This window comes from Staurois parvus, unplaced genomic scaffold (assembly GCF_062004578.1).
Source record: "Staurois parvus isolate SC_StPar_1 unplaced genomic scaffold, SC_StPar_1.0 ptg000096l, whole genome shotgun sequence".
Taxonomy (NCBI): Eukaryota; Metazoa; Chordata; class Amphibia; order Anura; family Ranidae; genus Staurois; species Staurois parvus.
Window position 1 is genome coordinate 8231197 of NW_028317892.1, and position 19330 is coordinate 8250526.

At 38.9% G+C, this 19330-nt stretch overlaps 1 protein-coding gene across 3 annotated transcripts in view; it reads right to left on the bottom strand.

Annotated features, from left to right (window-relative positions):
• Positions 1-16483, bottom strand: part of CPLX1 (complexin 1) — a 339777-nt gene extending 323294 nt beyond the window's left edge. Inside the window, exons 1-2 of one of the 3 annotated variants that reach the window (XM_089670879.1) lie at positions 16164-16483; positions 14656-14765 (exon numbers count right to left, since the gene is read on the bottom strand). In XM_089670879.1, coding sequence (XP_089527005.1) covers positions 14656-14686 — 31 coding nt within the window. In that variant the 5' untranslated portion in view covers positions 14687-14765; positions 16164-16483. Of the gene's footprint in view, positions 1-14450; positions 14559-14655; positions 14766-16163 lie in introns of those variants that run through there. The other 2 variants (XM_089670878.1, XM_089670880.1) reach the window with 2 other exon arrangements.
• Between the last annotated feature and the right edge of the window lie 2847 nt (positions 16484-19330).

A 19330-nucleotide genomic window follows, 5' to 3' on the forward strand; every position in this document is an offset into this window, starting at 1 on the left:
ACAATACATTTACACAGCATAATGGAGACTGTTGTATGTATGGAAAAAGCAGGCTTACTATCAAATACAGCAAAGATTTCTAGTAAGAATGGTTGGGGAGATGACAGAATTACAGAGAACTGAAAGCTATAGGGGACATTTACTAAAACTGGAGAGTGCAAAATCTGCTGCAGGTCTGTATAAAAACCAATCAGCTTTGAGGTTTTATCGTCAAAGCTTAACTGAACAAGTTGAAGTTAGAAGCTGATTGGCTGCCATGCACAGCTTCACCAGATTCTGAGTACACCAGTTTTAGTAAATCCCTCCTATGTATTCTATATGGTGCACATGACTTCACTGGGGATCTTGTAAATGTTATGGGAAGATACATTTATGTAGAAATATTTTTAGGTGTTTGCTCTATGACATTTATGTTAACCATTTCAAGTCCGAACACTTTTATCTCCTTCCAGTCCAGGCCAATTTTCAGCTTTCAGTGCTATCAAACGTTGAATGACAATTGCACGGTCATGCAACACTGTACAAATAATAATTTTTATTATTTTTTTGAAACAGATAAAAATTTATTTTGGTGGTATTTATTCACAACTGGGATTTTTTGTTTTTTTGCTTTATAAATGAAAAATTCCAAAAATATTGAAAAAAAAGTGTTTTTCTTATAAAATTTTGCAAATAAATAATCTTTCTTCATACATCTTGGCCAAAATGTATTCATCTATCTTTTTAGCAAAAAAAAAAAAATGAATTAGTTTATAACCAAAAATTAACAACATACTGTCACCCTAGCAGTACAGTGTCACCATAGTGACACTGTATTACTTGTGGGGGGCGATGAAGATTTTTTTTTCTCTTTTTACACTTATTGCTTTTACACTCATAAAGGCTGTAAAAGCAATAATTTCTCCTTCTCTCTGGCTGCCTTCCTACAGCCATTGCGAAATACTGTGAGAGCTGTGATTGGTCACAGCTTGTCACATGGTACAAGGCTGTTGTAAATAGCCAGATTTCACAAGTAGTAAGCAATGATGTCAGGAAATGACATTTTGTTTACTACTACTCATGTGATCACTGATTGGCCAATCAGTGATCACATGAATTGGGACCTCACACAGAGGTCCTGTACAGCGATCTGATCACTGCAGTGTCGTGCACAGGCAATGGATGTGGGGGGACATTTAGAAATGTCCACCTGTATCGGCAGCACTCCTGACCGGCCGTCTATCTACATGGACCAGATGGGGAGTGATTAAATAATTCTGTTTAATTGGCAGGTTTGAAATAAAGCTAAAATTGGCAATCAACATGTGTTTCTCACATCTCTAGTGGATTCTCTATCTGAATCAGAGGAGTCCCTAGGGTTGGTGTCACCCGATGCGATAACACTTGGTGACACCCCCTCCGACAATCCCAGCAGAATGGATTAGATCTGCACATTGAGCATAATGGATTGGACTCCAATCCATTATATTCAATCCACAGATCCGATCCATCCTGTGGGGATCGTCGGCTTTCTTTACAACTTACCTTTTCGTGGAGCGGGTCCGGGACAACTGCGCATGTCCCGGTTTCAGGCACGATCAATCGATGATAGCAGTAGTTCTATCATCAATTGATCGTGCCTGAAACTGGGACATGCGCAGTTGCTTCAGGGGGACATATCTACATGGGAGACACATCTTGCCGATACACCGGTGGATCGTCCGCATGCAACCTATACGGGGTGACACCGGACCCGCTCCAAAGATAAGGTAAGTTGTAAAGAAAGCCGACGATCCCCGCAGGATGGATCGGATCCATCCTGTGGGGATCGTCGGCTTGCTTTACACCTTACCTTTTTGTGGAGTGGGTCCGGTGTCACCCCATATGGTCTGTGTCACCCAGTGTGGACCACACCCCCCGCACCTGCCTCGGGACACCACTGATCTGAATACAGGAGGTTTGTGACACCACAAGCATATCTACAAGGCCTTGAATAAACCATTTTATATAGAGTTCTGCTTTAATGTTATATCTGGGTATACTTATTGTTTATTTTTACTTTGCAGAATTTTATTTGGCCAAAACAATAAGGTTTACGAAAGACTATCAGCTAAATAACTACTTAAATACAAACTAAGGTAGCTGTAATAGAAACACTCTAAAAGTGTTAGCTAATTAGCTGCACTAAAAGTGTAGAGTGGTTTAAATTCATCTTACACTCCTATAAAACTTAGGTTGGTCTCTATAGCATAAACACTATCAACATCTTTAATGCTTGACGAGATGCTGTCTGGGTTCTTCTTCATGTTGACTGACACTGTACAGTCAAAATCTACGTTAACACTAACACAAGAAGCTGTAGGAACACAATTGTCCCCTTACTGGGGAGAAATAACATTTTTCACGTTGACCGATCTTGATGATTTGTAACAGTAAGAGAAATTCCTCCTTTAAATAACAAAGTCAATGTTGAAACATTGTGCTTAAATTTAAATACATGTTACTCTTGGGTCCTGGTGAAGGGCCGTAGACAGGTTGTTGATGAGTTTGTCAGCACTTATGGATTTCTGTCTGGTTCGCTGGGCTCCTCTGTGACAAATTAGTAGCATTTATGCTTTAAAAGGTTATTATACTTCCCACATAAGCTACAATTTTTAGTGATGCAACAGTGAAATCATTTTAACTCTGCCTGTATCATGTTATACTGTGTAGCCAAAGGTTAATGCGAAAGCAGTTTTCTTAAAATGCACTGTATGTCAAGGCTAAAAATAAATGCATTACATATCTGCAATACATGCACATTTCCCATATTTCATCCCTTTAAAGACCTTGTAAGTACAGAACAATAGCTGTTTATCTGCCCAAACCGCACTCTGAACAAGTTCCTTTTGTAGACTGACACCACAATTCCTTTTCTGGACCGAATTTGCAAGAAATGGTGTCAACTCTGCCCATTTTTCTATTGCTAAACATAGTTTAGTTTACAGGGTATTTATTCTGTAGTCCAAGGTAAGCACTGATGAGCTGATAATAAAATTCCTTGAGATAACACAGGAAGGGTGCACACTGGGGTTTATTTACTAAACCTGGTTGACTCAAAATCTTGTCCACTTCTGCATAAAAACCAATCCGTTTCCAGGTTTTATTGCTGAAGCTTAATTGAACATTCTGAGTTTAGAAGCTGATTGGCTACCATGCACAGGTGAACAAGATTCTGAGTCAACCAGGTTTACCCCCAGTTCACATATATGCGGTCGTGCGGGCCGCGTTTTGCACGGGCACAAGAGCCCATTCATTTGACACTGCACTTCTTTGGAAAACGCAGCCCGCACGGTAACCTCGATTCCCAGTGTGGTTTCATTTTCCACTGCGGGCAGCATGCCATTAGACTAATGGCACCCCCCCGCAGGTCCGCATTTCTCTGTGAAGATGGTGCGGCTGCATGGATTTTTGTGTGGATCTGCAGCGGCACCATCCACACAGATGTGAACCTAGGGTTAGTAGATAAACCCAGCTATATATCTGATTTTCTAACAAAATCAACAGATTTTTTTCATTTCTTGGACAGAGCTAAAAAAAAATGCTATTAATAGTACATGTAAGAGACCAAAAGGAAACAATTAAGAAAATTACATTGTTGGGGTTTATGATCAATTTAAGTAAAGAACTTCATGTAAGGGAATTAATAAATTATATAATAGAATTACTGTCCCAAAGATCAAACAGGATAGTAAGGGCTGATGGGATTATGCGATGCTACATAAAATCAGAGAATGGAACACACTTCAGTATATAAGGAGCCCAGGAAAGAATAGGTAGACAATATTATCTAAGATGCTCCTAAAGTATAACTAAAGGCAAAACGTTTTTGTTTGTGATATGATGCATATAAATTAAAACATCTGTCAGGTTGTCCAATGGGGGCACTAGTTATGGGGACTCAGGTGACACCTTGGTATCCCCTCACTATGGAGGGATTTCCTCTCACTTTCTGTTTGGGCTATGGGAGAGGAAGTGAGAGAAAATTTCTCCAATGGGACATAGATGGAAAATAAAACTGACAAGGGTTATAACTCTCCCTTACTCTATCCAAACTGAAAGAAAATGTTTTGTTTCTAGGTTTAATTTACACATGCTATAGTTTTTACAAATTAAACAGAAATGGCAGCTGGAGTTTTTAAAGTTTAGGGTGTACATGGAATGGCTTTGCACAGAGAAAACAAAACACTGTATAATAATACTGTATGATTTGGTCTTGAATTGCAGGGTGCTGATTTGATTATCTCAGTGTATGTCTCCTTTCTAGTTTTTGCACAACAGTCTTCATAGCTTGCAAGACAAAAAACATACTGTACATTCAATGGCATTTATCCATGTCAAAGAACAATGACAGAAAATTTTTAAAGTGAACTTAGATGAATCAATGAATGTGGACATGTATCTATAAAAAATCATTAACCATACTTTTATTGCAACTAGTAAAATATTCCCACGTGACTTGATTTCTGCTGCTTGTAATATTCTGTACAGCAGCAATGGAAAAGGCAGGAGCAGAACCTAAGCCAATCAGATATTCTGCATTCACAGGTGCTTAAAAGGAACATGCTAAAGCCGGCCCCCATAGATGGTTCAATTTTTCTGATCAGCCAACAAGCTGATTGAAAAAAAACAGAATCCATACATTCAAGGTCTGTCATTGTATTATGACTCCGGGACTCCTCTGCTGTCAGAATACACCTGAACAGGGCTGCAGCTGATTGGTTGCAGGTACTGATCAACCACATATTTATCAGCAGTCCTTTTTAAGAGGATCCTCCTTTAAAATGGGAATGGCCATAGATAGATTGAAATTTGGCTAGTCCCTGTAGAACTGGCTGGCTTTCGATCCTTCTATGGCCAGATTTAGAAGAATAGAGATATGAGATGACCTTATTGGTCTGTTACTACACTTTCACTGTCCTATCAGAGGCTGGAGGCAGCTGAGTTCCAGAAGAGAAAAGATTGGGTGCACTGCCTGGCAGGACTGTGTAAATCTCAGGATTATGTGCACAGAAATATAAATCATATAGCAGGTAAACAACTCCCATATTTGTATTTCAATAGTGCATTTAGCTGTTCGCCAAAATCAGAGATGGGCATAAGAGTATTTCCATTTTTCTCAGCTCTAAATTAAAAAAGAGCACTATAGTGGCAACAACTGACAAAAATGACTAAACATTGCATCCACTCCAGTGAAATTGTACCCCAAGTACAAAGGTTTTATCAAAACATGAATCCATGGATCTGTCCTCCATTTTTTGAGCAACATGGGTTGGTGACATCATAACGACTAAAAAAAAAAAAAAAAAATTTAAAATATGCGGTGCGCTGTCTCATCATAAATAGAACCATAAGCTTTAGAAACACAAAGTGACAGTCCAAGAAAATTGTTTTCTCCAATAATAAACGTCCAATCCAGTATATGTTATCATCCAGCAATAAAAAAAACACTGTGCTTTACTTGTGACTACACTCCCTGCTCACCTTGACCATTGACCTATAGATTATAATAGGCCAAAATATACGTCAATGGTCAAGGTGAGCAGGGAGTGGGGTCACAAGTCAAGCACAGTGTTGATTATTGCTGGATGATAACACAACACATACTGGATTGGACGTTTATTATTGGAGAAAAAAAATTTCTTGGTCTATCACTAAGGCTTATGGTTCTATTTATGATGAGATAGTGCACCACATTTTTTTTATTTATTTAATTTTGAGTGTGAGTACACCAGAGTAGTGAGTGCAGCAATATTCTTCTCTGATGTTATTACTATAGTTGGAACATAGCAGTGCATATGTTTTTACCATTGACATCATAATGACATTGCAATGCATTTCAAGCAGATGTTATAGCATGAGTGTAATTGCTCCCCAAGCTCACTCTTTTAAGATTACATGCTGTATTAAAGGGGTATGTCCACCTAGAGCACAACTATAGAATGAAAGTGCCAGACCTTTTACCCTGACCATAAACCATCTGAAGGACTGATATAGTCCCATTGAATGCAGTTCCATACTGTAAGTTTCTGGTCTTTAATACTGGAGTCTAAGACTGTCATTGTGTGTAAACTACATTTGTGTTGCCCTCATACATTCTTCCTGTTATGCAAATCTTTGCATAGCTTTCAGTTTTGAGCAGGTGGCAACAGACATAAGCAAAGTTGACAAAATGTGCAGACGCACTAGTGGGTGAGCAACTACAGTTTATTAAGATGTTTCTATATTAAAGGGGTTCTCTAGTGGAGTGTATGATGTCTTAATTCAAACCTCCCAACAGTCCTGGATTAGGCGGTATTTTCCCGCATTTTCACCTTTGTCCCGCATTACTCTATCTATTCTTTCTATGCTAACTTCCAGTTGAGCAGGACCTACAGCAGTGTGAACAGTGTGAACATCTAGCACAGCCAGGGATTGGCAGGCAAGCCAGTGGGGCTTGCTGCTGCAATGAGAGAGAGCATGTAGCTGTCAACTCCAACCTGTGATGTCTGGGATGGGTGGGAACAATATGCGCTTCAGGGGCTCTGCCCCCTTTGTCAAGGAAACATTGTATAGAAAAACAGCTGGCATTTATACATCGCTGGCCAGGAAAGATGGTGACAAGGACCTGGACCAATTGGAACTACTGCATGTGCACCCGCAGCGATGTATATTAAACCTTAATTTTACACTGCTATGGGTGCACATGCAATAGTTCCAATTGGTCCTGCCCCTTGCCACCTTTTTCCTGGTTGGTACTGTATAAATGTCAGCTGTTTTTCTATGAATGGGTTGTTTTTAAAAGGAGACGGAGCCCCTGAAATGCATATCAGCCCTGCCCATCCCCGACGTCAGAGGTTGGACTTGACAGCTGCACTCTCTCTCTTTGTACCTGGCTTGTTCGCCAATCCCTGGCTGTACTAGATGTTCACACTGCTGCAAGTCCTGCTCAGCTGCACTCATTTGTTATTTATCTGATCCTTGCATTCTTGCCTCAGCTCCTGTATGCTGTTAATCAAGATTTTAGAACATAAGTGTATGCTTTGTTAGTGTCTTTCAGGTTTAAATAACTTCAGAATCTTGCGCTCTGTATGCAATGCATCCCTGAATCCTGCTCTCTGTATGAAATGTACACCTGAAACTTGCGCTCTGCAGATAACGCATTTCTCAGTTTGCGCAAAACCATTTGTAATCAAAGCTTTTTATTCTTTTTTTAAAATGATTGTGCTGGGGTTTGTGTCCGTGAGACTCTTGCTTATGGCACAGCAAACAAAGCATATTTTATAGGTACAAGGAAGCCCAGGTTTTGTTTAACTACTCCCCTTAGGCCCCTCCCCCTGTTAAGCATGTGGTCACACCCATTTTCACCACGGCGCGATATGCATGCCACAAGTCACTTCCTCCTTCAAATATCTCTCATTCTGAAGTTCAAAAGTTAATATGCTTAACTAGTAAGCCTGCAATAATTTTATTCTACACTGGATTGGACCCTTGCAATTCTTCCTTATCCAGCTTCTACAAAAATGTTGATTTACTATTACTACTGATATCTAATTTATAAAACAAAGATGAAACATTTAAAATAAATTCCACCTATTTTGTTGCATTTGGCATGGTGAGAGTTGAGTTCTTAGTCTGCTAATGATAAATGGCATTATAAACTAGCATTATAAACTAAGTGGAATCACAAATGATTAGGAAACTTTACTAGGCAGTTTTGTGAGTACTTTAGTCTAGTTATTTTTTTTTTTATTCAAATGGAATGTAATTTATCCAGTTACATTACCTTTGAATTCTTTAAAATGATGGAGAACTTCTGAAATGAAAAAGCATAACAAAGCATATCCTCATATTAAGTTTTCTTGCCTCAATCCATAACATCTATGGCGATGGCTACTCTCTCCTTCCTCTGCAATGTATATCTGTTAATTCTGACAGATTTCTCTGACACCAGGGAATCCATGGTGACTCCACTCCCAGTACATAGGTAGTAATTGACAGACTCAGATATGAATGTTCCTCTATGAGACTGTGCAGGGGGGGAAGGCTCTAGAGGAGAGAGGACTGCAGTCACAGTGGTATAGCTAATGTGGAAGGATTTGCTGCATCCCTTTGTATTGCCTGAGGCTAGTCACTCCAATGGGCTTAGGTAAGGATTTATTATCACTTTAACTATAAATCACATACCTTAGAAAACAAAATACTAGCCACCTCTGCTAGCTTTGGGAAAACTCCCTGCAGATACTTTTATGAGTTATTTAAAATAATATGTAATATATTTACATGCTTCTTAAGATTTAACCAAATTTTCTAATACAAATGCCCACTACTTATTACACATGCAGATGGTTAAGCTATTTATTGTATGTGTGTCAACGATGTTTGCAGGGTGACATATGTATATACTAGTGGCATGAGTGCTTATCACCTCTTCTGGCCATAGGTCAAGTTACACTGGGCAAGTTAGACTGGCCCAAGCCTAAAATAGCTCTTTGGGCTCAGATTATATACACGCTAGAAAAATCATATTCTGTGTATACTACATTATGGGTGCATATAGAAAGTTGTACTATATATTTCTTAGGATTGTATTTGCAATAAATTTTATTTAATTTCTATTGATTTTTATACTACTCATTTATATAGCACTAACAATGTCCACAATGTTGTTCAGAGTACATAGACTATTCACAGTCCCTGTTTCTTGAAGAAATCTCCTTGCCTATGTCCCTGCCACAGTACCACAAATTCACACATACTATAGTAAACCAGGCTGGATGCTGTTTAAACAACCAATGTTTTTGAGTCATATGTGGGAAAGTGAAGCACCCAAAAAAAATCCCATGCAAAAACACAAAGAAAACATGCAACTCCATGGAACCTGAATAACACAAGGCACATGTGCTATCCACTTATCCATCTTGCTGGTAATTTTATAATTATATATAAATTCATAGGGAAACCTTTTACTAAACAAATTGTGGGTCTATACTGAAACAGTTCCAATTTTGTGCTTATCATGATAACAAGCTCCTGATTCTCCTTAAAATTTTACATCTACTGCATCCACATTTTGCTGTATAATGAGATGGTTGCCATGGTTTCCAACAAACTGATATATGCTTAACTTCAGTGTGACCTCCTCATTGCAAGGTCTGTCTTAATGGAATTCAGCATCTGCCATAATAGTCTTTGGCATTACCCCTTTTTTTAGCCTAGGTCTCTTCCTATTAATAAGTGGCAGTGGAGGCTGGCTGCACCAGTTAACTATCAGCTGTGTGCTACAAAATTCTATTGTGTTAGTATGAGAGCTTGCACACCTTCAAATCCAGTGCTTAGATAAAATGATTCATGGGATATGATGAACCATGGTACAAATGAACTGCTCCCCACAAAATCACTGGTTGTGTGGCAGAACCTGTTACTTATCAGTAATGGACTGCTGTTTCAACAGGAGTGTTCCTTTTTTCATCACTTTTTAAAAAATGTTGAAGAGTATACATGTTGGCCTCAATATGTCAAGGGACAACAGTCTCACTGGTCCTCTTGTTGTACATAAACCAGCGGCAATGTCTGGTGTTCCAGGCTAGTGTTCCTTAGGGGCAACTCTGTATTTATTTAATAATTGATATAAAAAAATAATAATTAGTATTGCTCTTTTAACATTACAGGAGCGGTGTTCATTGTTACAGGATCATGGACAGTGCCTGTCTAAAAAAAGCATTACTTTAAGTACAAACAAGGATGGTACAAGTAATATTACTCTCTGGTTTTTATGCAATCACTATATTAACTATGAGAAAAGTGTATATAGTCATATCAAACTGTACTGCTGTGCTTGTGATGAAAATTATATCTTTTAATAATACTAAATTATGAATTACTAAATACACAAAAGTATATGGTGATTGTAGAGCAAGAGACAGAGATTACATAAGAAAGATTGATCAATAAGCCTTAGGCCTGGTTCATTTCTAGTTTGATTTCAGATGTGATTTCAGTCACACAGAATCACATGACAATGGAAAGCACATTATTTTCAATGGTGTCCATTTGGATAAATGCAGCACAGCACAGCACAGTATGTTTTTGGAAAAGGTACATGTGTTACTTTGGTGTGATTTTGAACCGTGGTCTTCAATGCACCAAAAACGTGTGTACAATATGTACAATGTATGAATTGTGTTTTTAGCGCATTTTTGACAGAGTTTATGCATAAAATTCAGTCTCCTCCTACAAAAAAAAACATGAAGCATGTATGCATTAAAATCACTACAAAATTGCATCAAAATTGGATCAAGTCACAGCTGCACTAGTGTGAACCTAGCCTTAAATGTCTTAGTCTGAAGAGCAGGGCAATTAAAAAGAACAACTGTTTCTTTAAAGTTTATATTTGCCATCTCAGATTCTAGCATGATACACAGTGAAAGAACTATAAATATAAACCTTTTCTTATCCAATACCCTATATCAAATACCCATTCAAAAGTGTCCCAAATGTCCTCAATCACAATATACTCCCAAAAAATTAAATAAATTAAAATAAAATAAATTTCAGTCTCCATATAATAAAGTCTTATCTTCCTCCAAAATAAATGTCTCTCTTTCCTTTAATCGCCGTGAAGTATCCAGATTTTCTTGTACCTCAAAATAACATAAACTCAAAATAGTAGTGTATAAAATGACAATGTGCCACTAATCGTGAAAAATGCAAGAACTGCATAACATGTACAAAACACACCTGAACAGAAAAAAAAATAAAATAAAATTATATACTATATATAAACAGTGAATCACTGTGATTGAAGTGAATCACTGTTGATTGTTTGCAGTTGGAATGTTCACAATTTTAGTGGATTCACGTTTATTTGATTATTTATATTTATTTTTATTATATATATTTTTTCATATCTATGATTATTGAATATATTGTTTATATATAGTATATAAATTTTTTTTTTTTTTCTTCTCTTCACGTGTGTTTTGCACATGTTATGCAGTTCTTGCATGATTCACGATTAGTGGCACATTGTTATTTTATAAAGGGTAATACACTATTTCGAGTTTATGTTTTTTTGAGGTACAAGAAAATCTGGATACTTCATGGCGATTAAAGGAAAGAGAGACATTTATTTTGGAGGAAGATAAGACTTTATTATATGGAGACTGAAATTTCTTTTATTTTATTTTAATTTATTTACTTTTTGGGAGTATATTGTGATTGAGGACATTTGGGACACTTTTGAATGAGTATTTGATATAGGGTATTGGATAAGAAAAGGTTTATATTTATATTTATGTTTGCTTTCAAGGGTGAACGTGCTTGACTTTTCTTTGAGGGAGCATTATTGGTATAGTTAGTCTGGTGCTGACTGATAGATTTACAGTGAAAGAACTGCTTACTAACTTTCTTAGACTTGATTTAAAGTGAACCTCCCCCAAAGAACTTATATATTAACTAGTGTTATTATTGAATATCAAGCACTAGTATCTGTAGGTACCTTTGTCTTGTCTAAATAGAGCTGAAATGCACAAGCTAAAAGCTCCAGTTTTCTCTTACCTGATGGTTAAAATGGTTGTAAAGACTCACGTTTTTTTACCTTCATGCATTGTATGCATGAAGGTAAAAACCTTCTGTGTGCAGCAGCCCCCTCAGCTCCCCCTAATACTTACTTATGCCCCATCGCAATCCAGCAATGTGCTAGAGAACCTTGGGAACTCTTCCTCCTTATCGGCTGAGACAGCAGAGGGAGCCAATGGGAGCCAATCACATCCAGTGAGCCAATGAGGAGAGAGAGTGGCGGGCTGAGCCATAGCTCTGTGTGTGAATAGATATGCAGAGCAGCTGCTCAGGAATGAGCCTGTTTGGGTGCCCCCTTAGCAAGCAGCCTGGAGGCACTGAGCATGAGGGAGGGGCCAGGAGCATGGGCAGGGGACTTGAGAAGAGGAGGATCGGGGTTGCTCTGTGCAAGACCACTGCACCAAGCAGGTAAGTATAACATGTTTGTTATTTTTTTTTTAAATTGTCTTTAATATCACTTTAAACATTCCCTTGTATATCTCAATACAATATTGGATTGGTATGTCTTCACACATTTACTGTATTTTAAGTATGTAGATACATGCAATAAATAAAGGGGCACAGGCCCTCTTAAATGTACTCACCTGCAACCCTTAAAGTAAAATTACCCACCCCCAGTGTAACATTTCTATTCACATTAAGCTCCACCCAACTGTTATTATACTATAGCAGTTAATTTTTTTCTGTCCAAGTCTTACTTTTAACTGTTACAGTTTTCTGTTTCCAGTATCCCTCCACTTCATGTTTCCCCAAATATCCGGTCGGGGATAGATTTAAATCTTTGTGACCACATATGCCATGACAACTTGTGCACTGCCCCATACTGAGCATCCCGTGCATGCACCAGTACAGTGTACCACGCAATTGCCCTGTACTCTGCATAGGCCTTTACAAAGCACCACAGTGCTTCCCCAAATGCATTCCTGAGCACTGCACCAAGTGGTGTGAAAAGATTTAGCCCCAGCTAGGAAGGAACACAACAAGGCAAAGGAGCTAGCCTAAGGATGGAAGCTTCACACACTGAACTTTTAAAACCACTTTAAGCTGCAAATATTGGACACAATGAGGGCAGGAAACAAGATTAATGTTTGCCATGCTACTATAGCTATTCTTTTTTTTTTCCATTGATGGTTTAAAAACACTTTAAAAAAGACAGTAATGTATTAAATGTAAAACAATTCTGGGTCAGCATCTAAGGACAGCATCAACGCACAACTATTGTAGTCTTGCTTACTTTTTACATATATTTTCTTACATTTGTCTGGTTGGGCCCCCTTTAGACATCATTAAATCCAACAGCAGAATTTAAATGAGGTACTGTGGATGCTGAATGAAGTCAAGAGACTCTGCAGCTTAGGTAGCATTCAGAAATTTCTCCTAAAATTCTTGTTTGATACACTGTACCATCCAATGGCAGCTCTGCATGCATACAAGGCAGAATTCCTTAGACGGGCAGGATAAGGCACATTTCATATTAATAACATAACATGGTGGATGACCAAAGGGAGGGGCTGTTGGATGGGGTGCCATCATATATGTCAGCAGAATCTGTAAATGCAGCCTTGGAAAACGCTTGTAGTGTCCTATAGAAAAATGTAAAGGGACTCTTTTCAATCAAGTACAAATGTGCTGTATAATTCTTTTCCAGATTTATGACTGCTGAGTCCAATCCTATTCATGTATTCATGCAACCGATCCTGATTTACTTCTTATATGCATCTCTAATGCTCACTACAAACCAACATCAATTTAATTCTACTTCCATAAAACTTTACCCAATGGCTTCCAGATTTTGGAACTGCATATGAATATCATAACAACGAATTTTAAAATATAGCATGTATTTTATTTCTTTAACTTTCCACAACGCCCTTGGCATAAATCAATGGAATTAAAAATCATTTTAACCACAGTTCACTGAGTTTTAATCATTTTCTTTATCGATATAGCTGTTTTCTAAGTCAAGGGTTTGACAAATGGTTTTATCTGAAGCCTGCCTAATAGATTCAATCCTATTTCAGGTCCTAAAAGATTGTTTTTTTACACTCAGCAGATTTCAATCAATCCATTTATCCTAGTTGTTAAAAAAAAAAAGATTTGCACAAAACATAATTTAATGTAGGCAATAATACTGCAGTGCTCAATCTGACACTGCACCTAGAACACAAGAGGAAAAAACAGCCATATCTATTGCACAACCCATGCTGCTGAAAATCGCTGCAGTGGGTGATGGTCCAGGAAAGTGCTGGTAATCTTGGCAAAAATCAAATACTAATTACCATAGTGGAATAACATTTAAAGCAAATACACCATTTCTAAATTAGCAACTAGCCATTTAAAACAAAGATGGACTCACTGACTTAATCCCCGAAAAACAAAACCCTGTGATTAAAACCCAGTTACGACAGGGTTGTGTCACTATTTAATGAAAATAAGACTTAGTGAATCTCAGTTAAACATCTGAAAGGCATACTAAAAATCTAAGACCTTTTGATATATTGAATATGGATATAGTAAAAAGCGTAAGCTTTTATAAGCGAATGAGATTAGTGGCAATGAAAGAGTATATAATATAATAATGTAACATAGTATTCAGTAAAATATAGGATAAACCCAAAATACCAAGCTATTCATTCCATGGAAACCACTTTTTCTATGATTTACAGCCTACACTTGAGTGGCGTCTTCCAAGTTTTAGATGGTCCAAGTAGTTATTGTTTCAGTCTTATTATAATGCAAGATCAATAGCATTTAAAAAATGATGTTAATGATAGCTCATCAAAAAATGCAATTTAGCACATGGTGCAAGCTGTGGTGCATATGCTTCAATTACTGCAAAAAGCAAAGCATTGTGGAAATGGAAGCAAAATTACCTTATGCCTTGATTACTGGCAACATAATCTAAATATTTCAGCTTACTCAAATGTTTTGCCTCTGGCTTTTCAGAAGGTGACTATGGTATTTTACATCATGGTGCAGAATATACAAGAAAATGGGAGGAGCTTTGACAGTTGACGCATTGTACTTAAGTTTCTGACATACTGTATAGGGTGTTTGAAGAAGAATGCCTGCACTTACCTCCCAAAGCTTGCTTCATTACAAAATCCATGTTGATGGCTTTTGATTCCTTCCACTCAGTATAATTTATATATTACATGCAAGACTAGCAGGAGAGCTCTTGTTCTGTCCTGTAAAAGATGAAATATACTTATGTACACACAATTTAATTATTAAGAATTTTATGTGGTGTTCATTACACACTTCCCGGATTCTTGATATAACTGTCTGTTATAAAACTACACATATGGACCACTGATATTGCAATATTGTGGTCATTTGGGTAACCATATAGAAGATTCTGAAATAGTCTTGTTAACATTGTTGATAGACAACAAATTTTAGAATGATAAATCAGCCCAGAACAAGGCTTGATACATTACTGTTTACTGTAATGTAGTTCATTGTACTTTTGCACCTATGAAATGCAAAGCCAAAATGTTTAGTTTATAATATGCATCCATTCCAATAACATCATGCTGCTTTTTTGGCTCATAAAACCTATTTGGAAATGGAAAAAGTGTAGCACTATCAGCTGGACAGCAATTGCACAGCATCTGTGGGGAAGTGTCTGAAGGGACATTTGAAGGTGAGGTGTCCTGATCCAATTCCTTAGCTGAACTCATTAGCTCGTGGAAAAACCAGACACAATACTAAAGCAGCGTGTGCCTTTATTCTTTAGGAAACAGTAACAAAAAAAAAAAAATCAGTTTTTACCTCAATGAGTTCAAGTGCAAGTCATGTTCACACAAGCTCAGATATCCCTTATAGATATCACAATGCAGCTTAGGCACCCCTGCTGTCTCCACAGTTCATAGCCATGAAGTGTGAAGGCTCATACTTTTTCAGTTTTCTGTTTTGACAAAAATTAAGTAACAATAATAAATTCTTCTTTTTTTTCTTGCTGTAAAATGCGTTCCACCTCACTGCCCAGCCTAGTGGGTTGCAACAACTGATATCCCAGACCTAGAGAAGTCCTACTCCTGCACTGCAGGTGATAAGGCTTGTCATTTACTCCAGCTTGATACCTCCCTCTACTGGTACATCAAAGACTGACAAAATTAGGAGTCATATCCTAAAAAGCAAGCTTGATTTTTTTAACACTGACATGCATGTAGAGTTTCCTATCTGAAAAAAAAAGTTAAATGCAGGTAACACAAATGTTTAGCATATATTTTTTTTTTTCAGCTTGAAGTGAAAGCATGCAAAACTTCCAAAGTGTATGCCATTGTAACCTCCAGATGCCTGACACCAACCACCAAGCTGCAGCTATCAATCTTTTAGACAGTTGCCCATGCTGCAATGTCCAGGCTTGTCTGTATGTCTCAGCAGAAAAGGCTAACAAGCAAAAGGAGTTGAAAACACAAAGCAATGCAAAAGAGAAAGAAAAAAAAAAAAGGCTGTGGCTGTTATGACACGATTAGCATAGCATGGCAGAAACGCTCATTGCATAGAGGGGGGAAATCTAGTTAGAGCGGAGACTGCAACAGACAACAGATTCAGCACCACAAGACGGGACAGCTCCCTACCCCCAGCGCCGGCCGCTTGGATGCAAAGACAAATAAACGATGAAGCCTGTACCTTCTCTTCTTCAGCACCAACGAGATCCTGCAGTTTGCCTGTCCTTTCAGTAACAACTCTGCACCATGGAAGGAAAAGCTCGCCCCCCTCCCCCTAGAGTATCATTTTTTTTTTTCTGTAGCACAGTCTCCTCCTCCCCTAGTCCATGTGTGCTCTCAACAGGAACTGCAGCCGCTGCTGAAGGGCATTCAGGGAAAGAGACAGCTTCATGAAGTTACTGGCTATGCAGCTTCATCATGAGCACACATCACAAGGACACCACTAGACAAGGCAAGAGGGGGACATGGATGAAAGAAACACGAGCTGACACATCAACACAGAGCAGGGGGAGAAAGCAAAGGACAGGCGAGAGATAACCTTCCCATTTTTTTTTCCTATAGTGTTTTATCACAGGATTTCCGGACCATCCCACTTAGAGCAATATTCTATCGATCCCTCCCTCTCTGCAAGTCACTTGCTAGACTATACAGCTTCTTTTTTTTTTCTGCCCATAAATATGTCTTAGGTAAATGATGTCTGCTGAAATATAAGGTGACATAGAGAGGTGTATAAATAAAGCAATCAGTGGAGCGTCTGTGTCTGCTTCTATCACTAGACCCAAGATCAAGGCACAATGAGCTTTTACTTTATATAGATTTTATTTATTTCAGGTACGTATGCAGCGCTTTACATATATATTGTACATTCACATCAGTCACTAACCTTCAAGTGGTGTCAGGGGCAGACTGACAACTCATGAGGCCCCTGAGCAATAGGGGATCATGGGGCCCCTGTGTCCTTACCCAAACTCCAAAAAGGCCTATGAAAAAGGTACCAAAGGCATTTCATGGGGCCCCCTACTGACCGCGGGCAGTGCTTGAGTTTCCAAATGGTCAGTCTGCCCCGAGGGGTGTACAATCTAAGGTCCCTAACTTACATTCATACATACACATATTAGGGCCAATTTAGACAGGAGCCAATTAACCTACCAGCATGTCTGTGAAGTGTGGGAAGAAACCAGAGTACCTGGAGGAAACCCATGCAGGCACAGGAAGAACATGCAAACTCCAGGCAAATGGTGCCGTGGCTGGGATTCGAACCAATGAACCTAGTACTGCTAGGCGGAAGTGCTAACGAGAGAGAGAGAGAGAGAGAGAGAGAGAGAGAGAGAGAGAGAGAGAGAGAGAGAGAGAGAGAGAGAGAGAGAGAGAGAGAGAGAGAGAGAGAGAGAGAGAGAGAGAGAGAGAGAGAGAGAGAGAGAGAGAGAGAGAGAGAGAGAGAGAGAGATGCATACAGACAGACAGAGATATAAATAGATAGATAGATATAGATTTATAGAATAGGAGGGGATGGTCCTTTCATAAATCCCATTAAAGTATTTCTCAGCAAAAACAAAAATGGATGAGACTTTAAAAAATAATTTCACAACTAACCTTAAAGTGGATCTCCAGTCTCCAGTGAAAAAAATAAAAGCAGCTACAAAAAAAAAACTGTTGCTGCTGACTTTTAAAAAAACACACACTCACCTGTCCCTTGATCCGGCGTGTGCTCACCGCAGCCGGGTTCACCAGCTGTCCTCTGTCCCTGGCACCAGCATCTTAAAGCAGAGTTCCACTCACACTGTCAAAAAATAAAAGTCAGCAGCTACAAAAACTGTAGCTGCTGACTTTTAAAAAACAGCCACTTACCTGTCCCTCTGTTCTGTGGTGTGTCCCCCACAGCTCGTTTCACCAGCCGTATTCCAGGAGGCCGGCATCTTCAGTGTGGGCACCCTGCTGTGACGGCTTGCGGCTTCACAGCCGGGTACCCACTGCACATGCGCGAGTAGCACTGCACTTCATGAAAGGTCCTGTAGTCTTCTGGGACCTGTCACATGTCCCAAAAGACTACAGGGAGGGAGAACACCTTCCGTTTCCAATCGCCTAGGCAATCGGACTAGAAGTGGGAGTGGGTACCTGCCAAATTTGGGTACCCGCTCCCCCCCTGCCCCCCAAAGGTGCCAATCCTTAATGGGGAGTGGGGGAGCAGTCCTTAAAGCAGAACTTCCCATTTTTGGTGGAGCTCTGCTTTAAGTGTGGGCACCCACCTGTGATAGCTTGCGGCTTCACAGCTGGGTGTCCACAGCACTGCGCTTTGGGAATGGTCCCGCAGTCTTCTGGGACCTGTCATGTGTCCTAGAACAGCCTTTCTCAACCAGGGTGTCCAGACACCCTGGGGTGCCTTAAGTTTTCTTCAGGGGTGCTACTAAACAATATGATAGTGTGACAAGAACACGCCTATCTGAAAAAGAAGGTTTCTAAAGGATCCACGCGGAGTAGTATGAATTCAAATGAATTTAACAATACTTTATTTGATCACATGGATCATGAGGAGGTTAAACATGAGCACGGTGTACATATGAAAAAAATAAAATCATGTTTAAAAACACTTAGCGTCTTCAATTGAGGGTCATCTTAGCCAACAGAGCACCATATAAGGCAGAGTGGTGTAATGATGGAGTAGTTATCCTGGATTTCCGTAGGTTTCCTGCTTAATATTGTATGAACCGTATATTCAGTGGATGTGTTCCCAGTATATATCAGGAACCTCCTAGAATGTACAAGCTGGAACACAAAAATACATAGTATGTATCTAGCAATATGGAAACAAAATCAGATCCAAAAATTTACCAGGCCTCCCTCCACAATAGTCAATGGATACTACTGTTACCTTCTCAAAGGTGAGACTATCATACCCGCCTCTCAAATGTAAGGACTTCCTGGATAGCCACCCCAAATGGAACAAGGTCCACAGTACCAAATGATTCATCAATGAGGATCAAGAAGACTCCTGTCGACTTGAACTAAGATCAGGTCCTTGATGCTTTTCCAAAGATGCATATGGGGGTGAGGGACCAGGTATACACGATGCGTGGATTTCAAACACATATAGTGTGTATATAGCATATAGCAGGCCGTGGATACCTGAATTTAATATACCCAGTAAAGGGTTTCCAAAAATTGCTCAATTTGAGAAGGTTATTTGCGGTTTTTATAAGGATGTGGCTATGTCACAGCAAAAAAATACCTGAATAGGATAGCGTATATATATATATATATATATGTAGATTCTCCTCCTAAGAGGATTTCCAAAAAAT